The sequence below is a fragment of the Dendropsophus ebraccatus genome, chromosome 13, assembly GCF_027789765.1.
Source record: "Dendropsophus ebraccatus isolate aDenEbr1 chromosome 13, aDenEbr1.pat, whole genome shotgun sequence".
Taxonomy (NCBI): domain Eukaryota; kingdom Metazoa; phylum Chordata; class Amphibia; order Anura; family Hylidae; genus Dendropsophus; species Dendropsophus ebraccatus.
This window is the reverse complement of record NC_091466.1, coordinates 21922095-21935039: the sequence shown is the minus strand read 5'-3', so window position 1 is coordinate 21935039 and position 12945 is coordinate 21922095. Positions and strand designations below refer to the sequence as shown.

General features: G+C 44.0%; 1 protein-coding gene across 1 annotated transcript in view; it reads right to left on the bottom strand.

Moving 5' to 3' along the window:
- Nucleotides 1-12945, bottom strand: part of LOC138770480 (antigen WC1.1-like) — a 114638-nt gene that overhangs the window by 27829 nt on the left and 73864 nt on the right. Inside the window, exons 5-7 of the mRNA XM_069949586.1 lie at nt 10191-10499; nt 9799-10113; nt 2874-3176 (exon numbers count right to left, since the gene is read on the bottom strand). Of these exons, the coding sequence (XP_069805687.1) occupies nt 2874-3176; nt 9799-10113; nt 10191-10499 (927 nt within the window). The remainder of the gene's footprint in view (nt 1-2873; nt 3177-9798; nt 10114-10190; nt 10500-12945) is intronic.

The window sequence follows — 12945 nt, the reverse complement described above, 5'->3', positions numbered from 1 at the left end:
TAGTTGTCTGGAATGTACAGTAGCCTGGTGTGAACTGAGCCTATTTTTACTTTTGTGTGTCACACCCGCTTGCTTCTCTGCATCCATCAATACAGGAGTTACTTAGAGCTCTGCTGGACTTGATTGCTGCAGCTGAGCAAGTCCTTTGATTGACTTTTTCCTCTGCCTTTCCGGAACCTGGAGGATGAGAGCACCGGTCTAATTGGGATCAAGACCGGGCTCTTGATCCTCATAAAAGAAAGCTGAGCCAGTCTATCAGCGCTGGCTGTTAAGGATCATACCCTGATCCCAGCTTCCTCTGTCTATTCCTGCAATCCCCATTCCTAATTCCTCTGCTTGCTCGACCTGTTCTCTGACCGCCCACTTGACTTCTTACTATCAGATTGTTACTAATTCTGTACTGCGTTGCCCGTTTGGTTTGGACTTTGGCTTGTCGACTCTTCCTTTGTGTTTGTTCGTTTGTCTCTTTCTGTGTTACACCTATACCAAAGCAGGGACCGCCTTCGCGGTTGTCCGCGGCTGCTTAGGGCTTTTTGAGATAAGTAGGTAGGGACAGCGGGGGGGCTCAGCTGTAGGGCTCACTGTTGTGTCTTGTCGCTACCTCCCCGGTCCTGACACTAGTACTCCCCCCAGAGTCTCAACCCCAGTACTTAGAAGATCTTATGGAAGAATGTTCAGTGAGTCAGGAATTGGAATCCATTCTTGAGGCTGCAGAAGTTCAGAGGCCACAAAGAAGTGAAGAGGGCCAGGGAGGGGCATCTTTGGGGCAAAGTCCAGTCTCGTACGGCATGTCTATGGAGGGTGACAGCTTAGGAGAGGAGACCTTTTTCCCGAACTAAGAAGATGATGTTGCAGACCCCACATGGAATATCCGGGAAAAAAGTGTAATTTTACACTGCTTATTTAACAATATCCCCTGGGAGAAAATTGATATTACATCACTGGTTCACCAATGTTCACTATTGTCCTGGGAGAAAATGTCGTTTTGGCCACTCATTTACCAAAGTCCACTGCTATCCTGGAAGCAAACTGATATTATTCTGCTGATCCACCTATGTTCACTGCTGTCCATGTCGGAAATTTAATGACTGGCTGTTTTTTTTAAATTGTCATTTTCCAATTTTTTATACTGTAAAAACAAAATCTGTTGGGAAAAAAAAACATTACTCTGTAATAGTCCTACTATTGTAGCTATTTATTTTAATTAGATTTGTTTCTATTTGATTCGCAAATTTTTACCAATCTGACCCAAAATTTGTGAACCTCGCAAAACAAATTCTTAGCTCCTTTGCTCATCTCTACCGACATTCCTCAGAAGAAAAATATTAGTAGGAGACAGACATTTTACCTTTTTAGATATCTTAAAAGTCGCCATAAAATACCATTGTGCTCCATCACAACGGCATGTTATCTTATCATTTAGGGAGAGATTTATGAAAGGGTGTAAAATTTAGCCTGGGGCAAGCTGCCCACAGCAACCAATAACAGCTCAGCTTGCAACTCTGGTGAAAGGAAAGCGGAGCTGTAATTGGTTGCATTGATTGCACCCTGGTTGCATGGACCATTACTCACATTAGTGTCTGTGCTCCTCATTGCCTCCCAGTATGATGGTGGTGGACACTCTAGACTCCTCACCCCAGCCAGAATCGATAGTCACCCTGTAGTTGTATAACTCTCCTCCCCCGCCAAAGGCATCAGTTGACGGCTAAACTCCGGCTAAGCTGCTCACATGGGAGCACCTGCACCATGCTGCCAACTGGTTGCCATACTTTTTTGGAGTCTACTTTCACTTTCATTTAGGGGCGTAAACACAAGGGCAGAGATGCAGCTCCCTAGGGGCGGAAACGCAGGGGCGGAGATGCTGCTTCCTATTGGTGCCCACCACACTTTTCTGCTTTAGGTTTTCATGCATTTTTTTAGCTGCAAAATCACAATAGGAAACACTCCAAAGAGCCGCTTCCCCATTAAAATCAATGAGCCATTACAAAGCACTTTTTTTTTTGCTGCAAACAAATGTTTTTGGTGCATCTTCAAAGGCAAAATAGCTCCTATAGTCCCCCTATAGTATCCAGGTCTAAGTGTTCAGACGCAAGCGCATTTGCTTCCCACCCTGTGTCAGGTTAATCAGTCGGCCTCCATAGACTTGCATTATGAGCTTGACAGATCACGTAACACAGCACCAGGAGAGGGCCTCTCTTTGCACACTCTTCTCCTGGCTCTGGAGGGAGCCCTGTCTGTACTGCCGCTGCTGAGCTGGCTCAGTTTGTCAGCTAGGCAGGGCTCTTTCTGGAGCAGAAGTTTTCTGCTCTCAACTGGGAAACCCTATGGGGGAGATTTATCAAACATGGTGTAAAGTGAAACTGGCTCAGTTGCACCTAGCAACCAATCAGGTTCCACCTTTCATTCCTCACAGACTCTTGGGAACATGAAAGGTGGAATCTGGTTGGTTGCTAGGGGCCACTGAGCCAGTTTCACTTTATACCATGTTTGATAAATCTCTCCCTCTATGTAGCTGGGATTCCCCACTCCTGCAGTAAGTTGCAGTACGCAATGCTGAAACTTCCTGTATACCCAGAAGAGGTAAGCAGTGATGTTATTGCATCACTGCTTAACTCTTTACACTACTTGAGCCAGGCTCTCTGCACCTGACCCATGGAGTGTAAAAAAAAAACATGATTTCCTATGGAAAAACTGAGAACTGAGCTCGGTTCTCAAACTGCTCAGTTCTGGAACAACCTTCCAGAACAGTCTGAGGTATATACCAGTTTTTTTTCCCTTTGACCCATTTTATGTGCACTCACTATCACTAGTCCTAATGCACAGTCTGTTTTATATCTGCATATCTGCAGCCGTATATATACACAGATACTTACAAACTATGTAAGCAAGTTCATCATCTTTGCAGGATTCTCTTTTCCATGGAGAGGATGGGCATCCCCATAATAGTTTACTATGCTTGTTGCAGTTAATATGATCCAGCCAGAAGGGTCTTCTCCTATTCTCATAGAGTTCAGTCTCGACTCGTCCTGTTGATCCACAGTTCAGGTGTTTGCAGATAACAGAGACTGACACGTCTGGCATATTTTCACACACCGAGCCCCAGCTTCCATTATAATAGACTTCCAGCCATCCTTCACATTCGTGTTTTCCACCAACCAAGCGGATATCCAAAAATTCTGGGAAAAAATGTTAATAAATAAATAAATATATATATATTACATACATACATATACATACAGCTAATGGACCATATAAAAGCTATTCATAGGAATGTAACTTACCTTATCAAGTATACCAGACCCTAGATCCACACATTCTGTACATACACTGTGTGCAGTACATATAAAGCATGCAGGGGTTACAACAATATCAAGCAAGGTCAATATCAGCAATGACAGGAGCAGTGCATGTCAATTAACCCCTTGCCTCTTCAGCCTGTTTTGGCCTTAATGCCCGGGTCCTATTTTTCAAATCTGATCTGTCTCTCTTTATGTAGTGATAACTCTGCAATGCTGCTTTTGTGACATATTCCTCTTTATGTTTGTAGTATACTTTGGTTGATACACTCAGTAGTTTTTTGTAAAAAAAAAAAAAAAAAAATTGCGCAAAAAATTCTCTTTTCATGCCACATAGACTAATTATTAATGCAACATCTACAACATGTCTGCTTTATGGTGATGCCATTTGGTGAATGTCTTTTTACTTGTTAGGGTGTTAGAGGACTTCGAAATTTTGCAGCGATTTTTCAAATTTTCATGAAAATTTCAATTCTGATTTTATTAGGGACCAGTTCAGTTCTGAAGAGGATTTATGGGGCCTCTATGTTATTTACCCCCATAAATCCATCCACTGCAAAAACTGCACCCCTCAAATAATTCAAAGTAACATTTCATAAGTTTATTAACCCTTTAGGTGTTTTGCAGATATTTAAGCACATTGGAGGGGAAATTTAAAATTAGGGATGGTCCGAACAGAGTTCGTACGGAGTTCGTACGAACCCAAACCATCCGCAACGATTACCGCTGTCTGCCCGCTCCGTGCAGCAGGCGGATCCAGCGGGAGGAACGCCTAGAAAACTGGGATACAGCCATAGCCATAGGCTGTATCCCAGTTTTCCAGGCGGTCCTCCCGCTGTATATGCCCGCTGCACGGAGCGGGCAGACAGCGGTAATCCGATGCCGAGCGTTCGGGTTCAGTCGAACCCGAACCTCGGCGGGTTCGGACCATCCCTATTTAAAATTTTCATTTTTTTTTTGGCAAATATTCTATTTTATAATTTTTTTTCTCTAACAAAGCAAATATTAACTGAGAAATACCACTCACAATTTATTCCCCTTATTCCAATGATTCTAGAAACCCCCCCATATGTGGCTGCAGTGCGTCACCTAACTCAACCACAGGCCGTCGACAAGACAGAGACCTTGTGAATTTTGGGGCCTTTTATTATTTCAGGGTTTTTTTAGCCATTATACCTAGTGATGAGCGAGCATGCTCGTCTGAGCTTGGTATTCGATCGAGTATTAGGGTACTCGATGGTACGAGTTACTCGGACGAGAATCTTGCGATACTCGAGAAAATCTCATCATCTGTTTCCTGTAAGTTTGGGCGCTATTTCTCAGCCAATAAACATGCAGGAGACTCTTTGGTACATCATGCAATCACGTGGGTCCCATACATGTCAATAGCAGCGATTGGTTGGCCAGATCAGATGACTCTGCCATATAAAAAGTTCAGCCGGCAGTACTCACTTCAGACGCATGCTGTGAGAGATCAGGGACAGAGCTGCTGCTGGTCAGGGAGAGCGACAGTGTAGGATTTAGCTTTCCAGTAGGCAGGGAATACTAACAATACAAACAGCCCTTTTAAGGGCTTCAAATCGTTTTTTAATAGTATTACTACAGACTGCTGGCTGGGAGTTGCAGTGCTGCTACCACGATTTAACCAGCACACTGTGGTGATCAGCTGCTGGCAGACATTAGGTGTTGCATACAGACCCCTAAGAAGTGCTCAGTGTACTCTTTTTTGATTTGGGGGCTGGAGGTCCTGCTGTACTGCATTTGATTGCTGGGATTTGTAGTACACCTGCATAGAACTTCACTGTTTATTGGACGGGGATGTCAGAGTGTGTGTCTAGGTCCAGCCACTACCAGATTGTACCGTACAGCCCCCCCCCCCCTAAACTAGTTTGTTCTACACTGTATTGCTGGGATTTGTAGTACACCAGCATAAAACTTCATTGCTCATTTTAAGGGGGTATCCCAGCGTGTGTCTAGGTCCAGCCACTACCAGATTGTACCGTACAGCCCCCCCTAAACTTGTGGGAGCACAAGTATATTTCCTGATTTCTGTATTTCATACTCAAGGCCTATGTAATTTCAATCACATCACAACTACTCCTACAGAGTAAAGGGTGTGTCAGAGAGTGTGTCTAGGTCCAGCCACTACCAGATTGTACCGTACAGCCCCCCCCTCCCCTAAACTAGTGGGTACTACACTGTATTGCTGAGATTTTTAGTACACCTGCATAAAACTTCATTGCTCATTTTAAGGGGGTATCCCAGCGTGTGTCTAGGTCCAGCCACTACCATATTGTACCGTACAGCCCCCCCAAAACTTGTGGGAGCACAAGTATTTTTCCTGATTTTTGTATTTCATACGCAAGGCCTATCTAATTTCAATCACATCACAATTGCTTTCACAGAGTAAAGGGTGTGCCTGAGAGTGTGTCTTGCCTCCATGTTGGCTACTGCTAGGCCTTTACTGGCATCCATGTTGACTACTGCTGTGCCTGCCCTTACCTTCTTTGTCTTGTCCATTTCAAACCATATTATCTGTGGATGTCATCTTATTTTACGGTTGTCCTATGCCATTCTTTCACCAGTACCTTCTACCTTTTTTCAATGTTTTAGCAGGTTTTAAGGCAGGATTGACCAGAGCAGTAATGAACATCCATCTTGACTACTACTGTGCCTGCCCTTGCCTCCATGTTGGCTACTGCTGGGCCTTAACTGGCATCAATGTTGACTACTGGTGTGCCTGCCCTTGCCTCCATGTTGGCTACTGCTGGGCCTTAACTGGCTTCCCGGGTTCGTGTGTAATTAGCAGTGAGCTTGGTTGCGTGTGACAAGGGGCGGAACCTGGTGGCAGCTCTGCAACTCGGCAGCCTCACACATGTACAATGCCTGGCCCATGTCTTCAACCTAGTGTTGCTGCGGTTCCTTAAAACTTATCCCAATGTGGCTGACTTGCTCACCAAGGTGCACCGCATCTGTGCGCATTTCCGCAAGTCAACCAGTTAAACTAACCCCAACTGCTACGGTCAAATTCAAAGGCAAATTCAAACTCAAAACAACAGTGGGGGGAGAAGTGGGGAGTCACATGATGCAGGAATGTTACCCCAACTGCTAGAGTCAAATTCATAGTCAAATTCAATTTACCTTCCTTGTCTTGTCCATTTCGAACCATATTATTTGTGGATGTCATCTTATCTTAGGGTGTCCTCTGCCATACTTTCACCAATACCTTCTACCTTTTTTGGATGTTGTAGCCTTTTCAAAGGCAGGATTGACCAGATCTTTTTAATAGACACTTGCCCTCTCTTAGAGACTCTTTAAAGGATTGAAAGTGTATTCATTTGTTCAAATCAAATTCTGGGGCCTCTTAAGAAGACTGTATTGTTATTCTTCTTCCCTACCTCCAAAGATATGCCTCTCATGCACAACTGCATGTGGGTGTGCGGCTAAATCTATCCATAATTGTATTGTCCATCTTGGTCTGGGTCAGTTTTTGGGTGGTCCACATGCTACCAGTATTTGAATGGTTCCATGTGTTCTCACTGCCATGCTGTGTCAGGCTAAATTTTGAGTTGGTTCAAATGCTAACTCTGCTTTAATGAAACTCTGTTTCCTCACCGCCATGCTGTGTCAGGCCTAATTTTTGGGAGGTCACTTGTTACCTCATTTTAATGGTTCTCTGTGTCCTCACTGCCATGCTCTGATGTGACACTACGTCTGCGGAGCAGCATGACTGGTTGCCAGGGGCCCGTCGATCGCGCCCCGCCAACCAGCTAGCTGTTTTATTTATTTTTTTTACTCTTACTCTACTGTGTCAGGTCTAATTTTTGCCTCATCTAAAGGCCGGTAATGGCCACTTTATGTTTTTTTTTTCTAACCTTCAATTTAAATTTAAAATCAAATTGACTTCAATTCAAGTGCTATTTTGCAGGGCGGTCTGGTCATCTATTGTATCTCCAAGATACAAGCCACTGTTCAAAGGAACAGACAGTGATAATGGTGGATCCTAATTTAGCATCCTTGTGTTATCCATTTCGTACCAGACAATCTGTGGATGTCAACTGGCGGGTGTTCTCTGCCGTCCTTTCATTTTTTAGCTTGGGGCCTCTTAAGAAGACTGTATTGTTAAACTCCGTCCCTACCTCCAAAGAGATGCCTCTCACGCACAACTGCATGAGGGTGTGAGGCTAAATCTAGCCATAATCCGGCTATTAGTTTTAGGCGCAGCAGCACTGCCATGGGTAAGCGCCAACAGGCAGTGCTCAAACTGCTGAACAGCACCTTCTACCTTCCTTGGATGTTTTAGCTTTTTTGAAGGCAGTATTGACCAGGCCTTTTACCAGTAGCTTCTTTCCTTTCTTGGATGTTGTAGCCTTTTTAAAGACAGGATTGACCAGGTCTTTTTAATACACAGGCTACCGCACTTGTCCTCTCAATTGACTCTTTAAAGGATTGAAAGTGTATTCGTTCTAATTCCAGGGCCTCTTAAGAAGACTGTATTGTTCTCTGTGTCCTCACTGCCATGCTCTGATGTCACACTACGTCTGCGGAGGAACAGGACTCGTTGCAGGGGGCCCGCTGATCGCGCCCTTGCCAACAAGCCAGCTGTTTTATTTATTAATATTTTTGTCTAGCCGTGGCCGGGGCCTCACCAACCCCGGTCGAGAGGCATCAGGTGTACCCTTGATGGTGACTGACAGCTGGCCTAGCCAGTTAGCTGTCAGCACCCGGGTTCGTGTCCACAATAAATCCCAGCCCCTGGACTCACTCCAATTTTTGGGTGGGCTCACTTGCTTTCTCACTCACTTTTAATGGTTCTCTGTGCGCTCAATACCATGCTGTGTCTGGCCTAATTTTTGGGAGGCTCACTTGCTTCCTCACTCACTTTTAATGGTTCTCTGTGCGCTCAATACCATGCTGTGTCTGGCCTAATTTTTGGGAGGCTCACTTGCTTCCTCACTCACTTTTAATGGTTCTCTGTGTGCTCAATGCCATGCTGTGTCTGGTATAATTTTTGGAAGGCTCACTGGCTACCGCTTCTACCTTGCTTACTCTGTCCTTACCGTCATGCTGTGTCAGGCTGAATTTTGGGTTGTTTTATCATATGCTACCTCTGTTTTAATGGTTCCCTGTGTTCTCACTGCTATGCTGATTTTTAGACTGGTTCATATGCCTATCTCTGTTTTAACCAGGCTGTTGTACAGGATTAGGCATAATGGTGCCATTAGGCAGCCTCAGAGGCATGCATACATGCTGCCCCTGCTGTTTCCTGTCCATTTCCGTTGTGTTTCCATCAATTGGAAAGGTTGAGGTTGACAGGTTTTCACACGACCTTCCCTCTACCGAACTTGAGTCCCCTGTAAAAATGCTTGAGTCTCCCATTGACTTCAATGAGGTTTGTTACTCGAAACAAGCACTCGAGTATCAGGAAATACTTGTCTCGAGTAACGAGCACCCGAGCATTTTAGTACTCGCTCATCACTAATTATACCATGTCACAGAGGCCTTGCGGTGCCAAAATATTTGTGTAAGAGAAGTTGATGTTTCCATCTGTACCAAGGGACATGTGACACCCTAATCATTTTTTATTAATTTTATACAATTTAAGAGCAGTAATATTTTAATTTTTTCACCAATAAAGAGTTATGTGAGGGCTTCTTTCTCATCTCATTTATAGGGGATTATTTATAAAAGGGGGATTGGTAATGTGTATATTTATTTATTTTTATTTAATTAATTAATAAATTAATAAATTTTATTTGTGTATTTATTTATGTATGTATGCATTTTTGTGTGTTTTAACTTTTTCAGGTACCTCTATAATACATTACAGCACATGATTAGTGCTGTAATGTATTATAGCATTTGGGTTGCTATGGTAACCCCCCGGAGCCGCGCAAACGCTTGAGCGGCTCCAGGGGGGTGAAGTAGGGGTTCGCAGGGAGCAGATCTCCCTCCGGCTGCCCCACAGACACTGCGGTCCCTTGGATGGCGGTGCCTATGGGGTTAATACACCGGCCACTTTATTAGGTACAACATGCTAGTAACGGGTTGGACCCCCTTTTGCCTTCAGAACTTCGGTTTTTTTTTTAGAACGACACTTAACTATTACAGGGTGCAGTATTATTGCCGGCAATTGCTATTCGCTCATCTCTAGTCCCGTGTAATCACTTACACCTTGGCTAATTTTTTTTCACTATTTTTGCACTTTGGTTTTTTTAAACTTTTTTCATTGTAATAGCAACTGCAACTAAACAAAACTATACCCTATCAGACTCCCACTATTGTAGCTGCAATTATTCAGAATCCGAACTTCACGAAAGTTCGGCGGATCGAACCGAACCAAACTTTTCAAAAGTTCGCTCATGCCTAATGGAAAGTCATCTTTTTTTGAGGGGAATACTCCGTTAAATAGTACCATTAAATAATATAATAATGCTTTTATTTTTATAGCGCCAACTGTTCCCCAGCATTTTACATAGTTTGCTAATTTTAGCCCTCTTACCTGAGCATATTACACCTGCATCTTCTTTATGACCACAGTCGTAGTCTCCGAGCGGCTTTGAAGGACAGTCCCAGATGTGGGTTTCATTTCCTCTACATTGTACATCATCCATCCAGATGTCCCCAGTTCCTCTCCCATAATAGGCTTCTGTTGTAGCTGTGACAGCGAAACCACAACCCAGCTGCTTACAGACCACATGTGCATCTGCTTTATCCCAGGAGTCATCACAGATAGTCCCCCATCTTCCTGCATGATAAATCTCCACTCTTCCAGCACATCGGGCAGAGCCATTTACCAGTCTCATCCGTTTACTTTCTATAATGGGAGAAACATATAAACTGATACATATAATCACAATATCTAACCATGAGAATATAATAGACAGAATATACCTGAGCAGATGACTTCTATATTTCCTGTATCTTCCTGTGTCTTTATATCAGATGATTCAATAACAGAACACTCCTTCAGTTGGGTCTCATTCCCCTGACAAATTCCCCTCAGATACACACGACTATTGATGGTTGTTGGTGATGTGAGAAATGTATCAATCGCATGACCACAATGTAATTCTCTGCAGACAACCTGAGTCTCATTGATGCCCCATTGGTCACTGACCGCTCTGCTCCATGTATTATTAGTGAGAATCTCCAGTCTTCCTGCACAGTGATCTTCTCCATCCATCAACCTCACTGTCTCCTCTTTACCTGTGGTTATAGAATGTAGTATTTCATTTATCTATTAAGTTTTGATAATACTATTCCAGATGCTCAAAAAGTAGGGGTAGTGGGGTTTGAAAATACACAGCCCTAGCCTTTCAATCTTGTCTCTTCTTTCTGCTTTTGGTGCAGAACCTGCCTGCTCAGACAATCAATGGCCAAAACAGGATTTTCACCCTGCCTCGGATAGCAGGGCCGGCTCCAGGTTTTTGTGGGCCCTTGGGTGACAGAGCCTCGGCGGGCCCTTTTGAGGAGCAAATCATAGAGATACAGGCGAGAAGAGATTCGCAGCAGAACTAGCAGCACCAGCATGTTATATATATACACAGAGCAGGAGCTGTATACAGGAGAACTAGAAGCACCAGCATGTTCATATCATATAAATATATAACACATAAACATACTGATACCTCTAGTTATCCTGTATACATATATATATATATATATATATATATATATATATATATATATATATATACACACCGGCCACTTTATTAGGTACACCATGCTAGTAACGGGTTGGACCCCCTTTTGCCTTCAGAACTGCCTCAATTCTTCGTGGCATAGATACAACAAGGTGCTGGAAGCATTCCTCAGAGATTTTGGTCCATATTGACATGATGGCATCACACAGTTGCCGCAGATTTGTCGGCTGCACATCCATGATGCGAATCTCCCGTTCCACCACATCCCAAAGATGCTCTATTGGATTGAGATCTGGTGACTGTGAAGGCCATTTGAGTACAGTGAACTCATTGTCATGTTCAAGAAACCAGTGGGAGATGATTCTAGCTTTATGATATGGCGCATTATCCTGCTGAAAGTAGCCATCAGATGTTGGGTACATTGTGGTCATAAAGGGATGGACATGGTCAGCAACAATACCCAGGTAGGCTGTGGCGTTGCAACGATGCTCAATTGGTACCAAGGGGCCCAAAGAGTGCCAAGAAAATGTTCCCCACACCATGACACCACCACCACCAGCCTGAACCGTTGATACAAGGCAGGATGGATCCATGCTTTCATGTTGTTGACGCCAAATTCTGACCCTACCATCCGAATGTCGCAGTAGAAATTGAGACTCATCAGACCAGGCAACGTTTTTCCAATCTTCTATTGTCCAATTTCGATGAGCTTGTGCAAATTGTAGCCTCAGTTTCCTGTTCTTAGCTGAAAGGAGTGGCACCCGTTGTGGTCTTCTGCTGCTGTAGCCCATCTGCCTCAAAGTTCGACGTACTGTGCGTTCAGAGATGCTCTTCTGCCTACCTTGGTTGTAACGGTATGCTATTTGAGTCACTGTTGTCTTTCTATCAGCTCGAACCAGTCTGCCCATTCTCCTCTGACCTCTGGCATCAACAAGGCATTTCCGTCCACAGAACTGCCGCTCACTGGATGTTTTTTCTTTTTCGGACCATTCTCTGTAAACCCTAGAGATGGTTGTGCGTGAAAATCCCAGTAGATCAGCAGTTTCTGAAATACTCAGACCAGCCCTTCTGGCACCAACAACCATGCCACGTTCAAAGGCACTCAAATCACCTTTCTTCCCCATACTGATGCTCGGTTTGAACTGCAGGAGATTGTCTTGACCATGTCTACATGCCTAAATGCACTGAGTTGCCGCCATGTGATTGGCTGATTAGAAATTAAGTGGTAACGTGCAGTTGGACAGGTGTACCTAATAAAGTGGTCGGTGAGTGTATATACACAGTATATATGCTTATATACACAAAGGTTCACGGAAGAGGGACTAAGTCACCCAAATTTGTATTATAGCCTACTAATTAATTATGGCTATCGGTGTCACTCTTACTCAAATACCAGAAAAACCCACCACAAAGATGAATACAAAAAGGACCATGGGCATAAATTCTGAAGCACTATAAAATTTATTAATCACAGTTATGTTCATAACATGATAGAAATTTCACATAAAATATCATTAAAACGTATTTAAAAAAATAACCAAATACCATATATGTAAAAAAGTAGACCACGACATAAGATAAATGGGTGATAGGAAAAATTAAAATGAACTACAAAGATGTGTCCTGTCTCAAAGTAACCCGCTACTCTAGCAATCGTATGGCATAAGACAGAACACAAAGGGTCATAAACCGTATTGTCACTCACCCATCAATCCTATGTGGGTCACACACGTCCCTACGTACGTTTCACCACACCGGGCTTCTTCAGGGAACTGTCCCCCTAACTCCCCCTCTCCCTTTTATACTAACCGGGCCTCATTATAGAGTCACCCCGCTTCCGGGCTTGTCGGCGCGCTGGACCGGGAGCGAAGACTGCGTCACTTCCGGGTTAGCAGCTCACCTCACGCACGCACGGCCGTAACGTCTGACGTCACGGACATGCGCACTAGAGGAACTGAGGCCACCAGGAAGTGAACACAGCGTAAGCAACCGGCCGAGCGCGC